The sequence below is a fragment of the Columba livia genome, chromosome 20, assembly GCF_036013475.1.
Source record: "Columba livia isolate bColLiv1 breed racing homer chromosome 20, bColLiv1.pat.W.v2, whole genome shotgun sequence".
Taxonomy (NCBI): Eukaryota; Metazoa; Chordata; class Aves; order Columbiformes; family Columbidae; genus Columba; species Columba livia.
The window spans coordinates 2,818,278-2,842,266 of NC_088621.1; the positions used below are offsets into that span (position 1 = coordinate 2,818,278).

The window sequence follows — 23,989 nt, forward strand, 5'->3', positions numbered from 1 at the left end:
TGCAAACTTTGGGAGCACGGCTTATTAGCATCATTAATACCTTTACTGGGCTAACGTCAGACCAAAGAAAGGTGTTTTCACCTATTAACAGCAGTAGGTTTCCCCCCCCGACTTGCAGCATCGCTATTTTTGGTCCCCTGCACTTTGTCTTTTTCCCTGAATCACAAAGATTTCACAAAGCTGTAAATCCAGAGCGTTCCAATTGCTCATCTGACTTCCCATTGCAATATTCTGCATCTTACAATGAGGAACTAGGCTAGTCCAGCTTAACTAGCCCCAGAACCATGGCAGAACCTCACAATCTGTAACTGAACGAGCTTTACTTTAATGCAGCCCTGCAGTGCAGTGTCCCCATCAGCTCTCCCTGCTGGGAAGGGTTTGTGTGGAGGGACGGAGCAGATTCCTGCTGAAAATCAGCAGAAATAAGCGGGGCTGTGGCGGCCTCCTCCGGCAAGAGGCAGGAGAACAGGCTCCCAGTTGACATTCTGCTTTTGTGACGGTTTGGTGGCTTTTATTTCGCATGCTTTTTCAGCCGGGGAAACGATCCGTCCCCCACACACGCAGGAAATTCCAGGGACAAACCAGCATCTCTGAGATCCCAACCAGCACCAGTGATCTTGCTCAATTTGGAAAAGTATAGCCTGAAAAATATATGAAAACAGCTGCACCTTGAGCCTTCTTACTTTGGAGCAAGAGCGTTCCAAATATTCTTAGTTCTGAGTACCAAGTCTTAATACTGCAGATATATACATTGCACAACCTGAAGTGATCACAGACAAATACTCCACATGCTAAAAGATATCTGAATATTCATTAATGCTTCCCAATTCCCTGTTGTGGTTTACTAACCTTTTAGAATGTGTAGTAAGAAACAAAATACTGCCTGGAGCAATCAGGGAAATCCTCTCATCAGCCTGCCAAAAACCTTGAAAAGTTACTAAATAATGTTACATACAAAACCTTGCTTCACCTCTCTTGGCTAATATGAAGCCTCAAGGCTTTAAAATTACACTTGACCTTAAAACCTAGTATTCAATGTAATTTAGTGGCGATCCTGGCTGGAAATTTACCTCTAGGACTAGAGGAAACGTTAACCTGCTTATCATGAGGAAAGGAACGTAGGTATCAGAGCGTCATATTTATATCAAACCATCGCCCAACATGGGACAACAAAACAATATGTGTCAATACGAACATACGCTAAACACGGGTGGTTTGCTGTCCCCAGGTCAGACACAGACACCTGCGGATTGTGAAAGACAATGTTTACTACACTATAATCACCTCAGAAATCATGTTTCTAGGCAAAGAAGTCACAATAAGGATTTAGCTTTAGATCTTTTATGAGCAAAGATGTTTTAATGTGTCACATTTCAAGAGCGTGAATCTTTCTTTACAAGAAAAAAAAATCACCTTGTAGATTTGGAGCCAGAGAGGTCCACAAGACTTTCTGCAAATTAAAAGCGCATGGAATACATGCATCATCCTCCATACATAAAATATTTTGCAACAGGATTGAGAACACAGTAAGTGTTAAACAATATACAGAGTTAAAAGTACCTGAAAATAATCTCTCCTTGGAGAGAGATTAACTGAACATCCTCCTGGACAGCTGTGCAAGTTCTCAACAAATGCTTTTTTTGTACAAGTGGTTTAAAAATCACACAGCAAGTTCTGGAATATTCAAAACAATGATTTGATAGAACAAACATTCTACAGTTACCTCAATTCCATATTATTCTGTTACAAACAGTTATCATGGCCTACGCCCTGTGCATTGGTGCTCGGATCACGGCCTCATCCATGCAACGTGATCTGTCTCAAGAGGCTTTGGCTCTTGTACTAAAGCCCAAATCCGTGACTGAATCAATTCAGCAGCTTTTCTGGCACCGAACCCCTCCCTCCCATGTAACTTGACTCATTCCAATTTCAGATATTAAGTAGCAGACTTATCAAAGAGAGGTCACATATAAATAGCACAGTCAAAAGCTACATCAGATGTTGGAAGACTAGTGGTTAAAAAACACGTTGAGCATCTTTGAAGGGAGAAGTTTCCAACACCACTGCTAAAGAGGAAAAAGATTTAAAACAACATTAAAATGAAGTTTGTACTTTCTATAACTGTGTTTTGTCATTCAATATAAGAATAAAGCAGAATCATTTATGCAGTGATAAGGGAAACCTGAGAGAGAAACTAAGTCATCACCTGTCCCTTGAGAGATCAAGTCCAGAAATAAAGACCAGTATTTTAAAACTTAGCTTTTCCTACCCAAAATAAAGCTATAACAGGTGAGTGTTCTCTAAAACCATGATGGTATTTGCATCTTAACAAAGGAGGGCATGTTGGAAACGTGATAGCAATAAAATTGAGTTGAAGGAAGCCACTCTGCCTAAAAGCTCCCTGGAGCTACACACTGCCTCGTCAACCAAATTATGAGCCCATTCGATAACTATTCTGTGACTACTGCAAAGCAGGCAGAACTATGACTATGATTATTAGCAGTTATCTGAGCAGACATAACTGGTCTGAAGGTGAAACAAGAAGCTCAGTACACAAGAAATAATTCCATTCCTTTTCCTATGAACAGTTAGGAAGTTACATTTTCCTCTCTTCCATTCAATGAACAGCAAGCCTGATGAAATGAAGAGGAAATTGAATCTACAGCCATCTTAACCAGGCAAATATTTAGGACACCATTAACTCATTTGCCACCATCATCACATATCCACTTTAATCATTAAATGAAGTAGTTTCTTCTACTTCATCCATGTAGAAATGTTCCTCGGGAAGGAATTATAATGCAGAAACAAACATTATCCATCCAGATGGACTGGATGTCCTAACACTGATGGACATCGTGAAACAGCAAAGATGCTCCAGGATTCCAAGTACAGCACAGCAGCCAGAGGAGGGAAACAAGCCCTTCCAAATCTGAGCTGGCAAGGGAAAAAACCTACTTTAAAAGCTTCTACAGCACTGAGTATACCTTGCAGTAAATATCCTCTTGCATCTGGGTACTATATTCATTATTAAGATCCATAATTTTCTCATAAAGCTCCTTAAAAAAGTAGATACTATCACTAAACAAGTTTTGTTCCAGCAGTATCTGATGATTAAATGACTGAGCTGTATACATGTCACCATGTGTAATTAAGCTACACTAGTTAAATTCCTTCTGAAAACGTCTGCCATCCTGACAACACCAAAACACACCGGCCTCGCAGGCTCAAATCTGTTTGACACACACACAACACCTGTTCATGATGACAGAACAGCACAGAAGCTTCTAGAAATACCTTCCCATCTAACCCCATTCCACCATACCTGGGGTTTCCTGGCTTTTGCCAGTAAAGTTACTTCCATGTCTATAAACTTAATGACTATTTAATGTACTTTTGTGGAGAGAAAAAGCCTAAAATTTACACACATTATAGACTGACACTTGATCTTTTTATACGTGCATATAAATCTGCTTTTGAGTGAATCTGTTTAATAGGAACAAAACTAGACCAAACTTAGTCTTCCTTGGTCCCTCACCCTAAAACCAACTTCTCATTCATCAAGCTGGCAGATGTCAGAGCTACAAATGTGTAAAAGACTTCTAGAACACTGGCTTCCTTTGTGAAGAAACTATTTCAAAGTAAGTGTGATCTATAATAAGTGCAATCTTCCCTTCTGGAAGCCTGACAGGCAGGTCAGAGCCAGGGGCAAATCCAGACCTGTGCAGTGGAACTCAGCGGCAACCCCAAAACCTGGCTTAAATACACTATTTAGACCTTGACCAACAAGTGGCAGTATTTCCATCACATCAGAAAGGGGTCTAAATAGGGTTGTAACTCAAGCTCAACATTCTTATCAGTAAGAATAACAGAGTAAATCTCTACTGACCAAATTAGTTAATTTTGGTTAAAAAGTGATCACCTTTACTGCCTACACTTCCCAGAAGTACCTGGCTAGCCAGATTCTGGTTTCTACTACTCCTGTGTGTTGTTTTGCTTTTTTGCCCTACAACCTGTCCGAAAACTAAAAGCAACACAAGAAGTGCGTACACACAGGGCACACTTCCAGAAGTTATTTAGCTTCTGCCCACTACAATATAACTGGAATAACTGACTTGTCTTAACATCTGCTTAGATACACTTGTGACTGGTAAAATAATGCTGAGTATCTACAGGTACCCTAGCCTGCAACGTCCATCCTAGTCTTCACTATTTGTGAAGTGTGCCGCTGCTAAACGACCTATTTACATATGTAAACTATGTAATTAAAGTTATAAAATAAATAGACAACCTTTACATTAGGTAGCAACTTGACAACAATAGATCATCCAATTACATCTTTCAAACAAAATGATCTGCGTATGCTGCTCTTTTTTTTTTTTAACGAAGAAAATCCTTGGCTCACAATCTATTCTGTGAGAACTTCCTTTGTTTTCTTCCTTTATGCTGGATAATTGTGTAAAAACTCCTTAAGCTTAGTTGGATAGTCTGTCATCACTCCAGTTGCTCCCAGATCAAACGCCCTCTTGTATTCTTGTTCTTCATTCAGTACCCAAATATACACCTGTGAGACGGGACAGAAAGACAAGTTATTACAGGAAACACTCACGTTTTTCTAAAGGTGACTTTTGACCTAAATTGTTTAATGTGATAGAGATGATGCTGCATATATTGAAAATGATTACACTGTGATGCTCACAAACATATCCAACTTCTTCCCCCTCGCCTCCTTCAAGGCGGCATTTTCTAGTGTTGACTCCGACCCCATTTCATTACCTGAGACTTCACAAAATAACATTTTGACTTTTGGAAATATCTGAAAAGCCCCAAATGGGTAAGCAGTTCAGCAGATTTTAGGCTTAAGTGTGAAGTAGGAAAAACAATTCATCCCAAAGAGATTTAAAAAGATTTTTTCCAAGCATACAGGTCTTCCTTTGCAACTACAGAACTGCAAAACTAACAGTATAAGCTACAGAACAGTATAAGCTACGGCTCAGGAACCAAAAAGCAACTTACAGTCTCAGGAACGCAACAAAACATGTTGGGGAGAACACAAATGCATCATAAGGCCGTACCTGTCTGGCTCAAATTCTCACTAGGATAAAAGCACATTGCCACACCGTACCTGAATGCCCCGAGCAGTGAGGTGGTCAAAAAGTGCTTTTCGCATTAGCAATCTGTGGAAAGTAGAAAGACGTTATTCAAGAACTTGAGGTATATATGAAATTTTCAATGCCTGTTGATGTTCTGTAATAAATTTTCCACAGAGCATTTAGATTCAATATTTTCCACAATTAGAAACCTAATTATAGTTCAAGCAGCTCAAGACTGGCTAACATAGACACCCAAAAATGTGCATTAGCTACAGATATTTGTATCAACTCTTCTGATGATCAAATCTGGCAGACGATTCCTCCATGGTACAGGTACCCTGAACCACGTCTAATGAATCAATCCCTTTGCTTTCAGAACAGATTTCATCCTTTGCACCAAACCATACCCAAATTCTACTGGCCACTCAAGAAATCAAACTCACAGATGTCAGAGACAAGAGCCAGAAGACTTACTGTGATCATGTTCAACCTCTGCAAGCGTATCACTAAGTTTCCTCTAAAGCACAGATGTTCTATAAATGCAAAGTGTTACATGCAAACCAAACGCTTTCTCCTCTGACATTATCAAAGTCACAATCCCATGAAACGTGAAAGCCACATTCTGAATCTACCTGCATGCTAATTAGTTCAACACACTTAATGACAGCAACTAAATAGACTAAATTGGAATAATGCCCACGTTACTGCACCTCAACACATTTCAGTGCATACAGGAACACCTACATACGATTTGAGTGTGATTTATCTGCGCTGACAAAAATGCTAGAAGAAACTGAAAAAAATTACATAGCTATAATTTACATAAGTAGCTATAGCAATAGCTAGCCTTAGTTGCTTGAGCCAACTGTTAATATATAGGCAAAATATAAATAAAAATGTAATAAAATTAAAATCTTACGTGTCAGCTAGCCAGATTATAAATTTCTGGCTTCTTGTCATCTTCTGTGGTTCTTTCAGCCTGTTGAGGAAAAGAAAACAAAAATTTACCAGAGCATAGATTAAAGCACTACTCGAGATGCTCCTGCAAAAGGAACATGAAGAATTAATCATGCAGTTTCTCAAATCAGAGCAGTAATTTCACTAAGACGGTGACTTAGAATTGGGTTACACACGAGAAAAGTGCTCCATTAGAGACACAGCAGAGATGGGTGTGCAGCAGCATTTTGAGCTAAGTACGAGAAACACAGAGCACATAAAATCTCATATCCACCCTATTACTGATTGCCTCTTGGTCTTAATCAGGCTAATTTCTTGAGAAACAGGGAGAAAGTGCAAGAGTGTTATTTGTACAGCACTGCCACACACGTGTATGGCATCAGCACAAGCTGCCTTGTACAGGCAGCTGCAGGAAGGCGATATTTACAGGAGATGCTGTAAACAGGAAACTCTGGTGTACGCAGGCACTTACAACTGAGTAACTCAGAGCTGGCTAGAGATGGATTAAACACAGAGGTTTGCGCAGCTTTCTCTTAGGGATATATAAAAGTGCCTAAACTAAGAAAACAGGCTCCTTGGCCCAAGGGTACTGAGTGAACCAATGCTCAAGCTGCCATTATCATTCACCCACCGACCCACTCTCACTCACTTGAGGATGATTGAAGGCATGGGGATTTCCAAGAACTCTTCCTTGAAAGGAACGAAGGGCAGCAGACCTGTGTAGAACAGGCCAAGAAGCAGGAGGACACGTTGCACGCAGAAGATGATGGGAATGTCAGCGTTCTGCAGGAACCAGGAAAGAAAGAGTCCAAATTATCTTGGGAGATTGTTGAGTCTGTTGCAATTAAATCTACTCATAGTGTTTAAAGTTTAGCACTTGCACCTGAAGATTAGGCTGCCACTGATTTATAGAACCTATAGCTGTAAACCAGCTTTATACCAATATAGCTGTGTGTCAACTAGTGGCCACATCTATTCTTCTCATAAAAAGAAACACACAATAAGCAATCCTTAGAAAAACAGCTTTTGTACCAGATGAATGATGCGCATAACAGGCTCTGAGAGTTCCTGGCATAAAATCATAACACCCTATATTTTACAGAACAAGAATAAAACATGATTAAGCTTAACTCCCCAAGTAATTTATTGCAGAGTGTAAGGGTGTTAACTGTGCCTGACCTATTGTAACAGCGTAGTAAGCAGAATATAATCTAAGTGCAAGATTTCTCTTTGCACCTACAAGCGTGGTGTAACTGGCTAGATCTTGATTTATAAGGTGCTTTTCTGTACGTTTTTGTCTCCACACAGTAACAAGCAAACAAGAAGTTTAGCTGGACCCATTCTTACCTCCTTGAAACACTTTGATACCACCTCGTAGCTGGCATTCCCCCACACCGTCAAATGCTCTCGCTTATACTGACTCACCAGCTCTGAAACCTGCAATATGAACAAAACCCAGAAGCCTAACATGTATTCATTGAAAATTACATGCAGAATTATTTCACAGAAACTCTACTTGCTACTTTTCAACTACATAAATCATTAAACAACAAATAGTTCTTCTACACTCTCTCCCATCTTAGGATGATCATGCCGATTTGACTGGGAAGAAAGTGTTCAAGTCAACAGATAAAGGGAAAAAACATTATATCTCCAAAAATACCCTAAATAATTTAAGAAAGCTAGGTGGTGAAACAGTATCTGACGGAAAGCAGATTTCCTTTGCTGCAACAAACAATTATCTTTGCACTGACATCATGTTTTATGCTGCTTTAGTAGGCAAACCTTCACATGAAATATAAATACACGTCTCTAGCACCATAGCAGTGGTTTCATGGCAAGATAAAGGGTCAGTAGAGAGCTGCTTGTGAATATCTTGCACTATCACTTCTCTGGCTTCTGTATTAACCTCAGCCATGGAGCAAGATCTAACACAAAGGGTGAAGCAGTCCAAGAACATAAATTTTAGTGTTACAGACCGCTACCAACTCCAAGAAACGTTTGGAATTTCAACATCATTACATGACATCTGGTCTTGGTTCAGTCTAGATTTTCACGTACCTTTTTGATCAACACGTTGTTGTTCACTTTGATGTCAATGTTGACGGGGGTTTGCGGGAAGGCCTCAAACACCTCTTTCAGGAGCGGAATCCGGTTGTCTTTCCCCTCACTCTGAGATTCTGGGGGGAAAAAAGAACATTGACCCTGCTGTGACCATTTCTAATAAACATTTCTAATTAACTCAGTTTTAGTCTGTATGCTTCATTCAAATCACAGTCCCACAATCTTAAACTTAGTCACTGCCAACTGGCATGAAAAAAAGTGGTTTCTAAAGCTAGGATTATATTTCCCTTGTAAAGCTTCTCTTATCAAGGTACTTATATAAGCAAATCCACTTTTCTACTCCCTTGGCCAAAATAAGAAATTGCCACACTACAATAATGGAAAATCAGTTACTGTAAATTCAAACAGCAAAAGACAAAAAACTTACCTTTCTGAAATGTGACCTCCAGCTTGCAGAGATATGGTGGAAGTTCCTTAAAAATAAAGGGAAATGGAACATTAATTCAAATGCAGTAAGATGATAATGACTTTTCTCAAAAATGACAAAAAATTGTAATTCATAAGCCATGTACATTAGCTTTAAATACAAAAATAATGTATTTTTAAAAATTTCTTGCCTAAAATGTGATTTCAAAGCACTTTGTTCATTCTTACTTGAACTATTTGGCATTCTTAGGCTTGTGTTGCCTGTAGCTGAATAAGGCAAAACGCTTCCAGATGCCTAAAAATTCCGAGAATTCCACTTAAATATCAGATGGGAAGCCGGTTCTGTAAAACAGGCTTTTAAAGCTGTCTGTGCAGGTGGGATCCATCTCCTGGCTTTCCCATCAGTAGCTGGTCACACAAGGAGGAACCTGTTTCCTGAGCTTCCTTTGCCATCACAGAGAGCTGCTCATCCAACCTGCTATCGGATGGAGCTCATCATCCTCTGGAAACGTCCTGGTTTTTCCCCCTTCACTATACAGGTTTTTCTCCCTTCACCATGCTATTTTAAGTCAGACAAGATGAATCCTCTCCTTCGATTTGGGGCACCAGACACACACACACAACCTTCCTGCCCACCCCCAGCCACCCTAACAACTCGTTTTTAAACATCATACAACGGCACTAACATTGTTTCTTCAACTTACGGAGTATTTGAGGTCAGATATGTTGACATCAACTCCTGTTGATCTCTTCAGGTTCTCATCGTGGGACACAACCACTTGCTCGTCTTTCGTCAGGTGACAATCCAGCTCCAGCATGTCTGTCCCTATATTCACTGCACTAGAAGCAAAGAATTCTGCCCTGAACCACATGTGTATTTTGCACAGATCCAAACCTAACGCATATATGTCATTCAATTAAACTAATCCCACTGGAGGTACCTGCTTTGAAAAGTTCTAATCCAATCCCAAATCCACTCAATAGAAGCTTAGCTCATAGAAGGAGTAAAAGAAAGCAGGAAGTTGTAATAATAGTAATGAAAAATAAGTGCAAGAAACCACAGACCAGAACAGAAATATAAAACTTCACTCCAACGAGAATTGCTCATTTCATTAGAAAAGATACGTGGAAGGTTTCATTCCAGCAGACAGGGAGAAGTCCCAGCCTGGAGCCCCAACTCTTCCTTCAAAACATCGGGATGTTCTTTTTATCCCCCAGACAAACCTGGAATGTCTGTGAGCTCAGCCTATACCAGACCCAAACCTCTGCAACTTCAGTAATGGGCTTTCCCTTCAAAAAAGGGCTTTATTAAGCACAGACGTGCCATACCATTCACAAATGCAATAACCAAACAAAAATCCCCAACCTAGAACACACTCCCATAAGTGTTTAACACAATTTCTGGTCCAGCTGGGATAATGATCAAGAAGGGGGTTGTCAAATTAAAACCAATTTGTTAACTGTTTTCCAGTGCTGCTAATTAAGAATTAGGAGAGGAACAAAATCCTATTACACATGGAAGACATACAGCTCATTCTATGTAATTTTTCCTCCGGAGGAAAAGCATCTTCAATATGCTGCAGGCGACTTGCCAAATTCGTAGAAGATGTTCCCATCTAGCACCACATATTATAATTTAACCAGCAAAATTTATTAGAAATATTACTGCTTAAGAAAATCAGGACTGATGCTGCATGGAAAGACAAGAACAACAACTTGCCTTGTTAACCAATTTGAGAATTTGCCAGGCTCTCACCAGCAGCTTGCTGCTAAATAAGCTTCCTGAAAGTGCTGATTTTTTTCAGCTGGAAATCAGTTTGTCCTGCAGCTCCGCAATAACACATCAAGTGGCCATTGCTCCAGATTCAGAGTCCAGACTCAGAAGAACGTGTTGGATTCAGATCCACCTGTCCCACAACTCCAGCTGTGAAGCAGACTCACAGCTGCACATTTGGGTGACCGAGCTCTTTGCTCCTGTTCAACTGTTTTCAAGTAAAAGGACACGCCAGGAAATAGGTGAGAAAAGCCTCACCTTGGAAACTAAATTTCATTAGGTGAGGTCTAATGTAGCCCAATGTAGCGAGTTTGTAAATACTAAGTTGACTATGTAATTGTATTGCTGTAACTACAGTGTTTAAAGCTTCCTCCCTAAACCAAGTGTGTTCACAAGAGAGAAGGAAATACAATAAGAAAACGTCTGGAGAGTTTTCTTAGCAGCTTCCTGTCACAACAGTCCTAAAGTACATGGCTGTATTAAGGGCAATTAAACTCATAATTAAATTCTTATGACATCTTTTATGCCAGATCCCTAAATACTTCAAAATACTGCGAGTTTCCCTTTCAGCTTAAAATCAATTATTTTAAAATCTAAAAACACCACAGAAGCATTTAAATACAGTATAACATTATTACAGCTCCCCCCCCCCCCCCCCAATCTATTAGGCATTTTATAATGCAAACAAACAACAAAATACTGTCTTCGGTATGAAAAGCTTGCAATTGCTTTCCAGAATATCTGTAAGTTAAGCTAGTATAGAACTTGAAATTACTAATAAGGCTTCCCCCTTCCCTACACTTAGTTTGTATATTACTAGAACAATTCCTTCATTATCATGCAACAGTGTTAAATATTCTCCAATCACTGCTAAAGAGCACAAACAGAACTATTTTCTTGTCAATACTTGGGTTACTGTCAACAAAGCAAAATCAAAGGGATAGGTCTGTATTATCATAAAACACTCTTTGTTTCCTAGCCCAGTCCTTTAAGTACTGCAGCTTAGTAGGGAATGAAATAAAAACAGGTTACGGTAAAACTTTCTTTGTAGGAGCCCTCTGCATATAAGACCAGGATGATACTAAATTAAAATTAAGAAATGGTTAAAAAAGGAGCAGCGCTTTCCAGAAAGTGTGGTAGCAGACTTGGAAAAAGGGAGGCCAGCAGGAAAGAAAGAAAAAAGCAGACAGAACACACCAAACTATGCTAAGCTTCCATGGAGATAGAAAATACTGCAGTACTTTGAATAGCGCCGTTTGGTTGGAAAGCTGGCACTGCTCAGCCTGCAAGGAAATGTGCAAACCGATGAGGCTGCTTAGCACAAGGCAAATTAAAAACCCCAACGAAACAAAGAGAAACCTCCATAATTTGGTCACTGCTTATCGGCAGCTGGAGTTTCAGATATGCTGCTTTTTCAAATGCCTTTGAGAACCGCGTTAGAATTCACCGCTAAAACCCAGAGGCTTAAAAGGCTTTCCAGTACCAACTCAATTTTAAACCCCTAGATAAGAGGCTTTCATGCATTGTGCAAATGAAGAATGTGTATGAAGGGAAAAACATAACACAAACGTTTTTAATAGCTTCACAGACGGTGTATTAGAAGTCAGTTAACATTAGGATTTCAGTCACAATTATTCAAGGAGACAAATTATTAACCTTCTGCGTAGAGGAGGGGACTGAGCACCATGAAACTGTGGAATATCTAAGATAATTGTTTACAGACAGAATAGCTGTCAACAGACTCAGCCTCCCTGAAATCCAGCCTGGTGTGCTAATCAGCGTATTGGTACAGGCTACGATCTGAAATACCTTTTGAGAAACATCAAAAAAACACTGTATGGTATTAGTTATGAGAAAGAGCTTCATAATGATAAACAAATTAATGGAAGTAATCGCCATGAAACATGGAAGCAGCATTGTTTCATGTTTTATTAGCTAGCACAGGAGGAATCAGGCCTCAGGAGTTTTATTTCTGGTTTCCTACATTACTGTGTACAAATCAGGGTTTGTGGTATCCTGATTCCCCTGTGTTTAAACTGGAGCGATGTTTAGCAATCCACAGAAGTCATCCCAAGGAGAGATGCCTTCCAGAAACAGGACGCTGTGCTCCAAACAACTGACGGAATTCCTGTCTGTCTCCGTCGTTCCACCCACCACCACCACCGAGAACAGCCCTGCTTTAGGGATCATCCGTTTGTACTCACTGGTGAAAGGCTGCCATCGTGTTCTCCAGGTTCTCTCCAGCACCTACAAAAACAACATAAACGTGTACAAAATCCTTTCCTCCCCCTTAATCCCCATGGAAACAACAACAACAAATGGATTAAAAAATTTACATATTTTGAGGAAATATTTGGATGAATGAGTATGAAGCTAGAGTCAGAAATCCCTGTTGCTGCTAACCTACCGGGGAGACTCAATGGATTTGTATAGCACTTTGAATACACAAAACAAAGTCTTTATTTCACCAGAGGCTGGGTGCCCTGTTTTGCCTTAAAGGTGTTGTATTTGGCTATGATAATACAATCCACATGGGAACAGTATATACAAATGTCTGCTTCAGAGTTAGAGCAGTAATACCAGTAAAGGCGGCAAGAAAAAGAAACCCCACAGCAACAACAAACCACAATTAAATGAAAAATTGCCCAAGACTCTAAAGCTGACATTCCCTAAACACACAACCCAGCTGATGCTCAAAGAGGTGACAATCTCTTTTTCCAGTGCAAGGATACAGCACAAGTCTGTCAATAGAGGTTTACACTGCTCGCAGGAAGAGTTCTCATCCACAAGGAATGAGACACACCAACCCCAGTTCAGAAATGAAAGGACAGGCCAGTTACATTTTCTCTTGGGCAAGAGTAAACTCCGAAGCTCTTAAGCCATCATTCTCTGCACAGAAATCAGCCTGGTTAGGGATTGGAAAAGGTTGTGCCATCTCCCTCCCCCAGAAAACAGGCAATATTGGATACTGAAAACCAAAACAACTTCAGGAAGAAACAGGTACTGATGAGGATATCTATGCAAATTTTAACGACTCTTTGCCAGTGATGAATGACAGACTTTGTAAACAACAATTATAAAAGCTTCAATTAAGGCCTTGTCTATTACCACCACCTTACCAGTACATACTTATCCAAGTCTCTGTTTAATTACTTAATTAAAGCAACGCAATTCTCTGCACACACAAGTTGCAGTTTATAATTGTTGCTATCAGGTTGGCTTGCTTTGGTAAGTTTACAAAGCAAAAGACTTAACTGACTTAGAATGATAATGACAAAATCCACGTGGTTTAAGGGAAAGCAGCACAGGGAGTCCACAGCAGCTCCTGTGATTAGACATTCACCAATATTTTATGGAATTTGATGGCAGAACTAAAAATAGGCTGCATGTCAAAAGCAACCAAGGAATAGAGCAGAGCATAAGAATCTCATTAAAGACTTCTGATGATTGCTTTACAGATGGCAAAACGCTTCACAGGACCTGGATGATTAGTTATAAATTAACTGCAATCAAAATTGAGGGTTTAGATAACTTATCAGTTGTGACAACACAGCCCAAACATCCTGAGTGATAAGGAAGTGGGGGGAAAGAACCTGAGTCAGTCTTCAATACGTGAACAAAACAACAGTATCCTAACATTCCGGGGGACTTATTTCCAAAATTAAAACAAAACATGTCAGAGAGGTAGGTATGGCAAAGTCAAACCAGCAGGTAACAAAATGCCTGACTCGTAGTGTTTTGGGGAAATAAGGAAAGAAAATTTGAGAGATCAGCTGAAACAGGAATTCTAAATCAGCAACGTGGCTTTCACAAACCACACTCAGGAAAGGGAACTACGACAAGCAAGCAATTCGATGTACTCACTCATTTTTCCTCCTTAAAAACGAAAAGCCTGGGCTGACTGAAGGGTTTCTGACATTTTAAGTAAATGCACCTACAGATTCATTTATTGTCCATTTGCGTTGTGAATTACACGTGTTTCCTGTGCAGAAATTGCCTTCCCCAGCACACTTCAGCATCCTGAGAGCCAGAATGATTATGATCGCACACCTTGACTTTGAAAGCCCCACCACGGGACAAGCGGGAGTCAATGTCAAGCACTGGCTCAAGGAGATGACCCTTACAAGTTGTTGATTTGGACTTTTACCCCGGATATAGGCCAAGAAGTGCGTTAGGACAAACCTTGCCAGCAGGTGCAGGGAGGTGATCGCTCCCTTTTACTCCACACCTGGAGAGTCACGTCCAACTCTGGGCTCCAAAGTATAAGACAGACACGGATCTGCTGGAACAAGTCCAGAAAAGGGCTGTGAACTTGAAGGGATGAGAGATTCTTGTATACTCTGAGAAGCTGAGGGTGCTGGAATTGCTCAGACTGGAGGAGAGAAGCTCAGGATGATCTTACCAACATGTACAAGTAACAAATCAGAGGGAATAAAGAAGACTGAGCGAGACTCTTCTCAGTGGTGTCCAGGGGAAAGAGGCAACAGGAACAAATCAAAATACAGGAAGTTCAGTTTATAACATAAGAAAAAAGCCCTTTTTTTAATTGTAAGAGTGATCAAACTCTGGAAGAGGCTGCCTGGAGGGGCTGTGGAGCCTCCATCCTGGGATGTATTCAAAAGCTAACTGGACAACCTGCGCTAGTTGCCCCTGCTCAGGTCAGACGAGATGATCTCCAGAGGCCCCTTCCAATCTCAACTATTCTGTGATTCTGTAAAAAAATCACCATGCTACCCCATCTCAAAGACAGTGCAATCCAGTCCATGCAGCTGGTATTGACAAAGGACTCCAAGGCAGAGTATCAAGGCTTAATTACTGATCTCGGAAAGGATCAACTTTAAAATTATACGGAAGTGAAGAAATAATTCAGGGATGCTTCCACTGACAAGCTATAAAGCGATAAGAAAATTATTGCATGAAGAAGCGTCAGAATTAAAAAGCTTCACACACAAGGCTTTATCTCAGAGAGGAAAAAGCCAAACAAGTGTTATCTTGATCTCCAAAGTTAATAGGAGTAATGCAACAGGAAACCTGACCCCACATCTAAAGCTACAGCATGACTAAAGCCAGATGAGAACTTAAGTCCCCTAGGAATTTAATTTACAAGGTAAACACTGCAGAGAGCAAAGAGTTAAGTGATCTTGGGTCTCATAGTACCCGATGAGCAAAAAGCTGCTGAGATGCTAAGGGCTGTACTTGTACCGCAGGTGTATTTCGCAGTATATGCGGAGCAATTAAAAGACACGTGGACTTTGGCTCTCACCACCTACAGACTGATCTTCCCGTTGAGTCAGGCTTCCTGTTGTGCTCTTGGCGCTTAGCGCAACACCTGCAATCGGGCTCAGGGCTGTGTATCCCAACTACGGCTACCACGCAAGGAAGAGAGAAGAAAAGATTAAGGAGATCACACCAAGTTCCAATGAAGTCACCTGCAAGCGTTTAATACCTTGTGAGTTAATGGACAAACAGGTGACAAGCAAAATGTGAACCCTTGTTGGCTGATCGAAAACACAAACCTACCAGGAAACAGCTAATGTACACATTACAAACCAAAAGGTGCATTTTATGTTATACTTGAGACTATAGAGAAACTTAATCTGCCATATAAACAAAATGAAAGAAATGCAAGTAATAAAAATCTACAAGAGATCAGCTCTAGTTTTTATATTTTAATGATTCAAGGCAGCAGCAGTAGTTAAGGACCATTGGGTAGAACTACGATCAAACACCGCACAAGCTGGCACTAAACACAACATGGAAAACTGTTTGAACTCAGCATCGGACGTACCTTCCATAGAATTTTGGGAAAAACATTTACTAGAAACCCGACTATTTCCATGAACTGAAGGAGGCAGCACGAAAAGCAAAAAATTGACCTTCACAGAACAGGAAAATACCATTTGCTGTATTTTTTTCCTCCCAGTGCTTTGGAAAATGTAGAAGAAACTTTAAAGGCATCTTTTAGCTACTTTAGATGGAAGCAACCAGCCCACCAAAGAGGCCTCGGCACAAGGCTCTCAAAACGGGACGGGTTTCACCTTTAACCGCCTCCAACAGCAAAGGGAGCAAGAAGAGAATCCCAGCAAGTCGCATTTCTTCTGCAACCAGAAAGCAAAGCAAATACCCTGTTTCCCCAAACATAAGACAGGATCTTATAGTAATTTTTGCTCCAAAACTTATTACTTTTTTTTACATGTATAGCTGTCTGGACGCTATTTAAATTGACTTTTTAAATGAGCTGTAACTAGGGCTTATTTTTGGAGTAGGGCTTATATTTCAAGCATCCTGAAAAATTCTGCTAGGGCTTATTTTTTGGGGAAACAGGGTAAGCAGTTAAGAGGCAAGAAGATTGATCTTTTGTCCCTGAGCTAAGCAACAGTCAGTTTTCTCATTCGGAAGAGAAATGCCGTAACTCGGAGTCATTAGGAAGAAAACACAAATGTGTTTGAGAGGAGAAACCCGCGGCAAACAAGCTGGTTCCGACCGACGCGTTTTGAGTTCAGCGATTAATTCGGCGTTGAAATCAAGCACCGGTCAGCAGGTGGCACCTAAAATTAGGTTGCGGGGGGAAGGTTTAAAGGGAACCCGTTGCGAACCCCGCGCAGCAGCCCCGCAACAGCCTCCGGACAGCGCTGCGGGGCCGGGGCGACCTGAGGGCGCGGGGAAGCGGCCCCGCGGGGCCCGGGAGCCGCTCAGCGCCCGCAGCCGGGTCGGGCTGCAGCCCCCGGGGAGCGGCCGCAGCCCCCGCCCGCCTGAGGGGAGGGAGGGAAGGGCGGGAAGCGGCGGGAACGGCGCCCCCCCGGCAGCCCCTCACTCACCGCCGCGGTGGGAGATGTGCCGGCAGCGGAAGCGCTGCCGCTTGGGCCGGTGGAGCAGCCCCGGACACTTGAGGAGAAGAGCTGAAGTCAGGACGTATCCACCCAGCGTAGAGAGCAGGTAAAGGGTCGCCGACATCCTGCACCTCTCGCCTGCTGCCCCGCTCCTCTCCCGGCCCGTTCCCTCCCACCCCTTGCCCGGCCCCGGCGCTGCGGGAGCCGCTGCGGCCGCGCAGCCGCATCGCCTCACCCCGGCGGCAGCGGCACTGCGCAGGCGCGCGGGACCCCCTGCCCTGCCCTTCCCTTCCCGCCAAGCGCCCTCCCCTCAGGGGCTCGGCCCCGCACCACCTGCAGCCCTTAACAAACGCGAGCCATTCCGTTTACACGCTTTAATTTCCCCGTTTCGCTTTCCCCACAGTAGTGCTTTTCATTTTATCGATTGCACTCGGGAGTCGCTAAGTGCTTGGTAAAAGTGAATTCATTAAGGCGTGCAGGGGGAGCCGGTGTCTGTTCACAGACAGGGAGGTGGTTTCCACACCCAGCTCAGCAGGAATGAACAGAAAGCAGGTCTCAAATCCTGTCATGCAGTAGAATTACTGTATTCTAACAGGATTTTGCATAGAGCATTTTGCCGTATATAAGCAGGCTTTAATTTCAGTTCATCATTAAAATCGAGGAACAAACTGATAACTTTTAGTTAAAAGCTGAATCGTGCTCACTGTCTGACTGAAAGTCAGAGTTCATTTCTGTGATACTTGATGGAATGAGAAAGCTCTTCAGTGTCTGCCTAGAAAACTACTGCAATTCCTAGTTTTACTCAATATATTCAAAATGAGAGATCTGGGAAACGTGAAGGGTAGTAATACTTGTTAAGGCTCTTATACCTTCTTAGTGACCGCACATGTGATTTTGATAACGTGAAGTATTAACCTGGAGAATTTGGAGCTTGATTAATTGATGATAGCCTTTATCTGCTGCACAGAAATCCAATTTTAGTAATGCAAATTGGGTCAAAACTATTCTTTTAGCAACCAAAAGTCTGTTTAATCACTACAAGTCAAGCTATACTGACAATTAAGCTGCTTATAATGAACAAGCTTATACAGCTCTACGTTTTCCACAAATTTACCAGCAGGTTTAGTTTCCAAAGAGATCTGTCATTCCAAAATACAAGTCAGCCTTTTAACAAAATCTCATCCATGAGTACAAATGCAGTAAAATATTTCAACTTGATGTAGATAAGCACAGTTTCTGGCCACGGTGTTAATACAAATCTACAAATCAGAACCGCAATGCCTTTTGTTTTTAAGACAAGAGCGAAGACACAATTTCCCACGTGCCACTTAAATGCGTCTGCTGTTGCCATAAAAATACCTTATTTAGAATAAAAGATTCTGCCCACCATTGCCTCAATATGACAAAGGAAACTCCTGATTTCAGACAATGCTCATTTTTTAAACATTCTGAAATATGTATGTAGGAAGATACAACGGGGAAAAGCACTATCATCAAAACACCTCGTAATACAGGCTCAGTATATTGTGATAGCCAGCTTTTATTTTTTACAAATACAAATTTAATAAACAGAAATTTTACGTGTCTCCTGGATTCCTTTATCTGCTTTGATATCAAACCTTATTTTCAATCTGACTATTCCAGTGAAATACAGATCGCCCTGACAGCTGTTTGCTAACAGACATGCATCTAAATCCATGATTTGGATTGACCATAGTATTTTTAAACTAAAATCTACCCAAATAATTCTTATTGTGTAATTGCTTTTAGTATTCCTCGGAGAACCTTGTAACTCATTAATTGTTGGCTTTCTTTGGGAGGAAAGCAGGGTCCACGTTCTGTCACGTACGCGTACGGAAATCGAAGCACCCACAGCCCGTCAGATGGAAGGGTTATTTCTTGCTTCTCAGGGTAAAATACAGGACAAGGTGGTGGCCCTGGCTGAACCTGAGAACAAAAGGAAATATGAGGAGATAATAAATCATTAGAATAAAAAAAAACCCCAAACTTAAGAGCAAATTAAATCCAAGGAAGTCTATGAAGCTTTTCCTTCAGATAGCTTACCCACTTCAGCACACCCACTATTGAGACATCCATACACTTCCAGTTTCATCACAGTGAAGATGCTGAATTTAAGGTTACATATCAGCTCCTACCACGGAGATCCACAGCACAAGCACGAGCCTCTCGGGCAGCAGTAAACGCTGCGTTAACAGTGGATTTCAACACCGTAGCACGGATATCCCTGAGCTGTAACCTCACTTTAAACCGATCTAGATTTGGAAGGATTGTAAATGGAGCTTCTTCTCCATTTTTTAATAACACTTGAAAATGGGAAAAAAAATCTCAAATTAAAAAAAAAAAACCCACCTTTTCACCTCCTGAATTCAAAGGGTAACAAATAATAATTAATCTCAGCAATGAGTCACTGCTTTTCCCTATGACATTAAAAATGATGAATTCATTCTTACGCAGTCATTACTCATCTTCTAAAAAAGAAGCAATTATTACTGTATGAAATGCTATGAATTCATCCTTGATAAGATATTTTTTAAAACTTACTTTAGGTAAAGTATAAAGCTGGCATAAGTCAATCTGGAAATTTAAAAAACCGCAGCTGTTTATAAAAGAGATACTTTTGGCAACTGCTGCCTTAGAGAACTTGATGGAAATCGTTTGAGTCGGAAAGTGGTTTTCGTAGCACCCCTCTGGCACCCTTCGCCCATCACCCTTGTGCTTTCCAGTCCTGCAATTAATCTTGCGACAACCGAACCTGTCTCTGCAGTGACCAGGTTCCCTCTCCCGTTTCTTACCTGGGGCGTCAACGTGATCTGCAGCGGAGCATCAGGAACCACCACAAAGAGCCTCATGAACTGAGCGTAATGTGGCTTGAGTCCCCGTCCCTGAGTCGAGGACAGGATGTACAGCGGCATGTCAGAGTTGAGGGCTTTGATGGCGGATTCCTTCGGCCCCCCTCCCATCACTTTCATCACTTTATCAGGCCCTGAACACATGAACCGCCGACCACGCGCGTCTTCATATTCAAATCCTACAAAAGCTCGAGCTATGTCATCTCTCCGTCTTCCTCTTCCCATCACAACCGCGCTTCTTTTGCCAGGAACAGCCTTGTTGGGTGCAGGCCAGGAACTGGTATCCAAGTCTCCTTCATCTTCGGTTCTTGTCCTGATGACAATGTCCCAAGGCATTAAATAGTTTGTTCCCGGGATAAAGCCTTGCTGATCTAAACCTGTGTGGAAGTTGTAAGCCTTAGCAGGCCCCAGCTTAACCAGTGACCAACTGGAGAATTTGGGCAAAAGGCCTTTGGGGCAATTAGAATGGAGCATCCCAGGGAGGTACTCGACAGTGGACGCCTGACGGTCTACCAGGCTTGGCCTTTTCTCGCTTTTGGAGTCTCCGCTCTGCCCGTGACTTTCTGCATTGTCCCCTCCACCCTGGGCATCCGGCGGGTAAGTGCCCAAGCTGCCCGTGGACTGGCCCAGGCTGAGGGCCAAGCTCAGGCCTGTGCTCTCTCCCTGGGTCTGAGGTTCTTTTTCTTTAAGTTTCTCGATCTCGCCTTCCGGAGGAGCGGGCGATGACTCGTCCCGCGCAGGTGCTGGATCAGGCGTGCTTGGCTGAAATATGGGAAAGTTGATGTGCTCCAGTTTCCCACAGCATTTTTCTTCCAGCAGCTATGAGAAAGAAAATGGTTAACTTTCATCTTCCGTCTCTGAGATGAGATAGTTCAGAATCATCACATTCAGCAGCTACAATTAAGATTCAAGAGGTTTGAGAACCAAAGCAGCGATGGGAGTACAGCCCACAGACATGATGGACTTTAAATCCACATCAACCAACACACTTGAAACGCGGATGATCCACGTGCACACACTGGAATTGCCCACACTGGTCAGCCCATCGTGCAAACTATGTGTTCCCAGAAACACCTTCCCCAAGCAACGTTTACAACTTGAGAAGGTCAAGAAGAAACTTACTTCTAGTCACTTCAGAATACAGACCTGTTGATGAAGCAAAAGCACTGCTTGAAGCAAAAACAGAGATGTAACAGTTACCTGGTAAAAGTCATAATTAGCTGCTTTGATATCAAAGGGATCATCCCGAGGAGCTTGTTTCCTTCCACAGTTGCAGGCACCAGTGGAACGAGCCCGGCTGTTGTGGTACAGAACTGGGGGATTTCTGTCTGCTTCCGGCTTTTCCCCTAAAAGCAAAAGCAATCAAACCCTAAATAAATTGCTCACCACTGCCAAAGGCTCTTTAATTCCCTTCATCCACTGCTTCCTCCTTGCTCTATACACATGCAAAATTATTTGCCAGCAATGCCAATTTGTCAAGCAACCCCCTCCCTTTCCGACTTTCAGTAGGAAGTTCCAGTGTAGGTTATACCACTAAACTGAACCTTATTTGTTTTTACAATCTCTTCCTAAAAGGCATAACACTTCTTCTGCCTGCTATTAAAAAGCACAAAAAGGGGGGCACAACACCACTTACACTTCCTAGAGAACTTCTATTCTCTTACACATCTCTTGTTAGGACTCCAGTGTCATGTGTCTAATTAGCAAGAAAAATCAGTTACAACTAAAAGCAAAGTTACTACTAAAGGTGGACTCGCTCCTAACACCAACATCAATGAAACCTGCACAACAGCTCTGCTACAATTAATCCCACCGCACAACGATGAAGCTTCAAAGCTGCCAACGTTTCACCTTCCATAAACACGCAAGAGTCTGTATTCTCAGCCTAAAACGAGCTGTTTTAAAGCAGATACAAAATTAAACCATGAAACCAAACAACCAGTGAGCTTCTTTACCTGCTTTTGGGAGCAGATGGAACTTGTGCACGCAGTGCTGGTCGGTTAAACTTCGCTCTTCGCACAGCTGGTGCCCGTTGCTCCAGAACTTGTAGCAGTCCTCGTTCAGCTGCATGGCGTACTTGTGGAAGGCCGGTCCGCGGGCGTGCTGGCTGTACACACGCAAGGCCTGCGCCAACTGGTTCTTATGGACGGTCATGGTGTAATTGTGGGGCAGGTTGGACTGGTAGGCGCTGTGGGCCATGGGAAGAGCTTTCTGGCAACGGTTTTCTGAGAACTTGGTGTCGATATCTAAATAGCTTTCCAAGACTTTGATGCTGCTCATGATTTTTGAGCTCAGCTCCCCAGTGAGAGAGTTTGGGTCGTCATCTTTGGCGTCAATGGTTACTTCGTACAGTTTTAGAGCTGTGGCCACCCACTTCTGGTAGGTCGGGAGCTCAAAGTGAGAGGGCTGCGGGTTCCTCCCCACGCTGTCATCAAAGCCCTTCTTGCTGAGCACCAACTCCACGTGCTGCCACAAGAACTCCTTGAGGGTGCAGTCCACAAGCTGCCCAGAGGAGCTGGAGCTGCTGCTGCTGCTCTCCGCATGGAAGGACAGCTGCTGCCGGCCGTGCCGCATCATCTGATACCTCCTGGGTCCCGAGAGCGTGGGGGCCAGCAGCGAGTCAGTCTCCCTCATGGTGCAGTTGTTCCTGAGTTGCTCGAGGAGCATGGCCACCGGATCATCTCCATCCTGGGCCACGATGTACACAAAGGCCTGGTTAGCGGGCACGGTGAACAGGCAGTTGATGCTCTGGTTGGTCAGCACCCTGCTCTTGCGGAAGATGCGGTAGATCTGATCCTCCAGAGCGTGCTGCAGCCTCCTCTTGGGGGAGTGCTTCTTGGGGGGCGGCTTCTCCAGGTGACCGCAGGGGTCCTGGCCCCTGCTTGGGACGGGATCCAATTTCAGCGCCCCGTTGAGCTGGAAGAGGAAGAGGAGGCGCGGAGGGCATGGCCTGCAGTTGAGCTTCCACTCCTTGCCGACCGGGCAGTCTTTGATGGCGGCTTTCAGGGAGGGCAGGACCTTCTGCCGCAGCCCGTCCAGCGCCCTGAAGACGCGGTCGTAGGTGATGTCGAAGGAGCAGGTGGGGTGCACCAGCAGCAGGATGTGGCACACGGAGAAGAGGTAGAGGAGGCTCAGGCAGTGCAGCTTCTCCTGGTGCTTCCAGAACTCATGAGCCTCTGCGTGCGGCAGCGGCCCCGGGCCCCCGGGCCGGTTCTCCCTGCTCTCCGCCTTGGCCAGGTCCCCGCAGGCCCGCAGCAGCTGCGATGTGTCACAGATGGACGTGAGCACCAGGTACAGCACCCGGTTCTCCTGGCTGTAATAGGCCTCCAGGTGGTTGTAGTCCTTGCTCGCCAGGTCAAACTCCTCCCCCGGGTCGCCGTCGGCCAGCTCGGGGTCCTCCTCCTCCGGGAAGAGCGGGAAGACCTGCCGGTCGCACACGGTGCTCACCAGGGCCTCCTTCTCCGAGCACAGCTGCAGCGCCGTCTTTCCGAAGATCCCCACCACGCACACCTCCTCATCGCCGCCTCCCCCCGCCTCGGCGGCGGCCGTGGCGCTCAGCAGCAGCTCCCGCAGCCCCATGGGCCCCACCGCGGCCCCTCCGGGCGGCGCCGCCGGGAACGGCATGGCCGGGCCGCGCCGCGCTCCGCCGCCGCACGGAAGCGGTAGCGCCCCCGCGCATGCGCCGTGCGACCGCCGAGGAGGCCAGGCGGCAGGGGATGCGACTGTGCCCGGGGCCGCGGGTTCGAGCCCAGCCGGCGCCAGGCGGGACCGGGGGCTGCGCAGACACAGCCGGAGGGAGCAGGGCTGCAAGGGACAGCTGCGACACCACGCTGCGATGAGCCAGCAGCGATGCCGTGGTGTAACGGCTGAGTATTGGACAGCACAGCATCAACTGCAGGAATCCTGCGGCCAGGGTGCCGGGATTCCCCCAGAATTGGGGCAGGACAGGAGGGCAGCGCCCTGACAGACCTCGCC

At 43.7% G+C, this 23,989-nt stretch overlaps 2 protein-coding genes across 2 annotated transcripts; both read right to left on the bottom strand.

Moving 5' to 3' along the window:
- Positions 1-1,339: 1,339 nt before the first annotated feature.
- Positions 1,340-17,379, bottom strand: GDPD1 (glycerophosphodiester phosphodiesterase domain containing 1). Its single transcript, XM_065036792.1, has 10 exons — positions 17,133-17,379; positions 12,519-12,561; positions 9,245-9,380; positions 8,542-8,587; positions 8,112-8,230; positions 7,398-7,487; positions 6,700-6,833; positions 6,013-6,072; positions 5,126-5,177; positions 1,340-4,564 (listed from the first exon to the last, which is right to left on the bottom strand). Exons 1-10 carry the CDS (start codon positions 17,266-17,268, stop codon positions 4,442-4,444), a joined length of 939 nt encoding a protein of 312 aa, XP_064892864.1. The 5' UTR covers positions 17,269-17,379; the 3' UTR covers positions 1,340-4,441.
- Positions 17,380-18,148: 769 nt separating this feature from the next.
- Positions 18,149-23,700, bottom strand: SMG8 (SMG8 nonsense mediated mRNA decay factor). Its single transcript, XM_021300467.2, has 4 exons — positions 21,970-23,700; positions 21,215-21,360; positions 19,958-20,833; positions 18,149-19,091 (listed from the first exon to the last, which is right to left on the bottom strand). The coding sequence occupies exons 1-4, from the start codon at positions 23,636-23,638 to the stop codon at positions 18,894-18,896; spliced, it is 2,889 nt and encodes a 962-aa protein (XP_021156142.2). The 5' UTR covers positions 23,639-23,700; the 3' UTR covers positions 18,149-18,893.
- Positions 23,701-23,989: the final 289 nt, after the last annotated feature.

What these genes read in the sequence shown, in the direction of transcription:
- SMG8 (XM_021300467.2), bottom strand. Translation starts at nt 23,638, where the DNA reads ATGCCGTTCCCGGCGGCGCCGCCCGGAGGGGCCGCGGTGGGGCCCATG. An exon ending in CCATCTGCTCCCAAAAGCAG is followed by an intron (nt 21,361 to 21,969) that starts GTAAAGAAGCTC and finishes TTTTGCTTTTAG; the next exon opens with GGGAAAAGCCGGAAGCAGAC. An exon ending in AGATCACGTTGACGCCCCAG is followed by an intron (nt 19,092 to 19,957) that starts GTAAGAAACGGG and finishes TTTTGTTCTCAG; the next exon opens with GTTCAGCCAGGGCCACCACC.
- GDPD1 (XM_065036792.1), bottom strand. Translation starts at nt 17,268, where the DNA reads ATGTCGGCGACCCTTTACCTGCTCTCTACGCTGGGTGGATACGTCCTG. An exon ending in GGAGGTCACATTTCAGAAAG is followed by an intron (nt 8,231 to 8,541) that starts GTAAGTTTTTTG and finishes TTTTCCCCCCAG; the next exon opens with AATCTCAGAGTGAGGGGAAA. An exon ending in ATAATCTGGCTAGCTGACAC is followed by an intron (nt 5,178 to 6,012) that starts GTAAGATTTTAA and finishes TACTTTCCACAG; the next exon opens with ATTGCTAATGCGAAAAGCAC.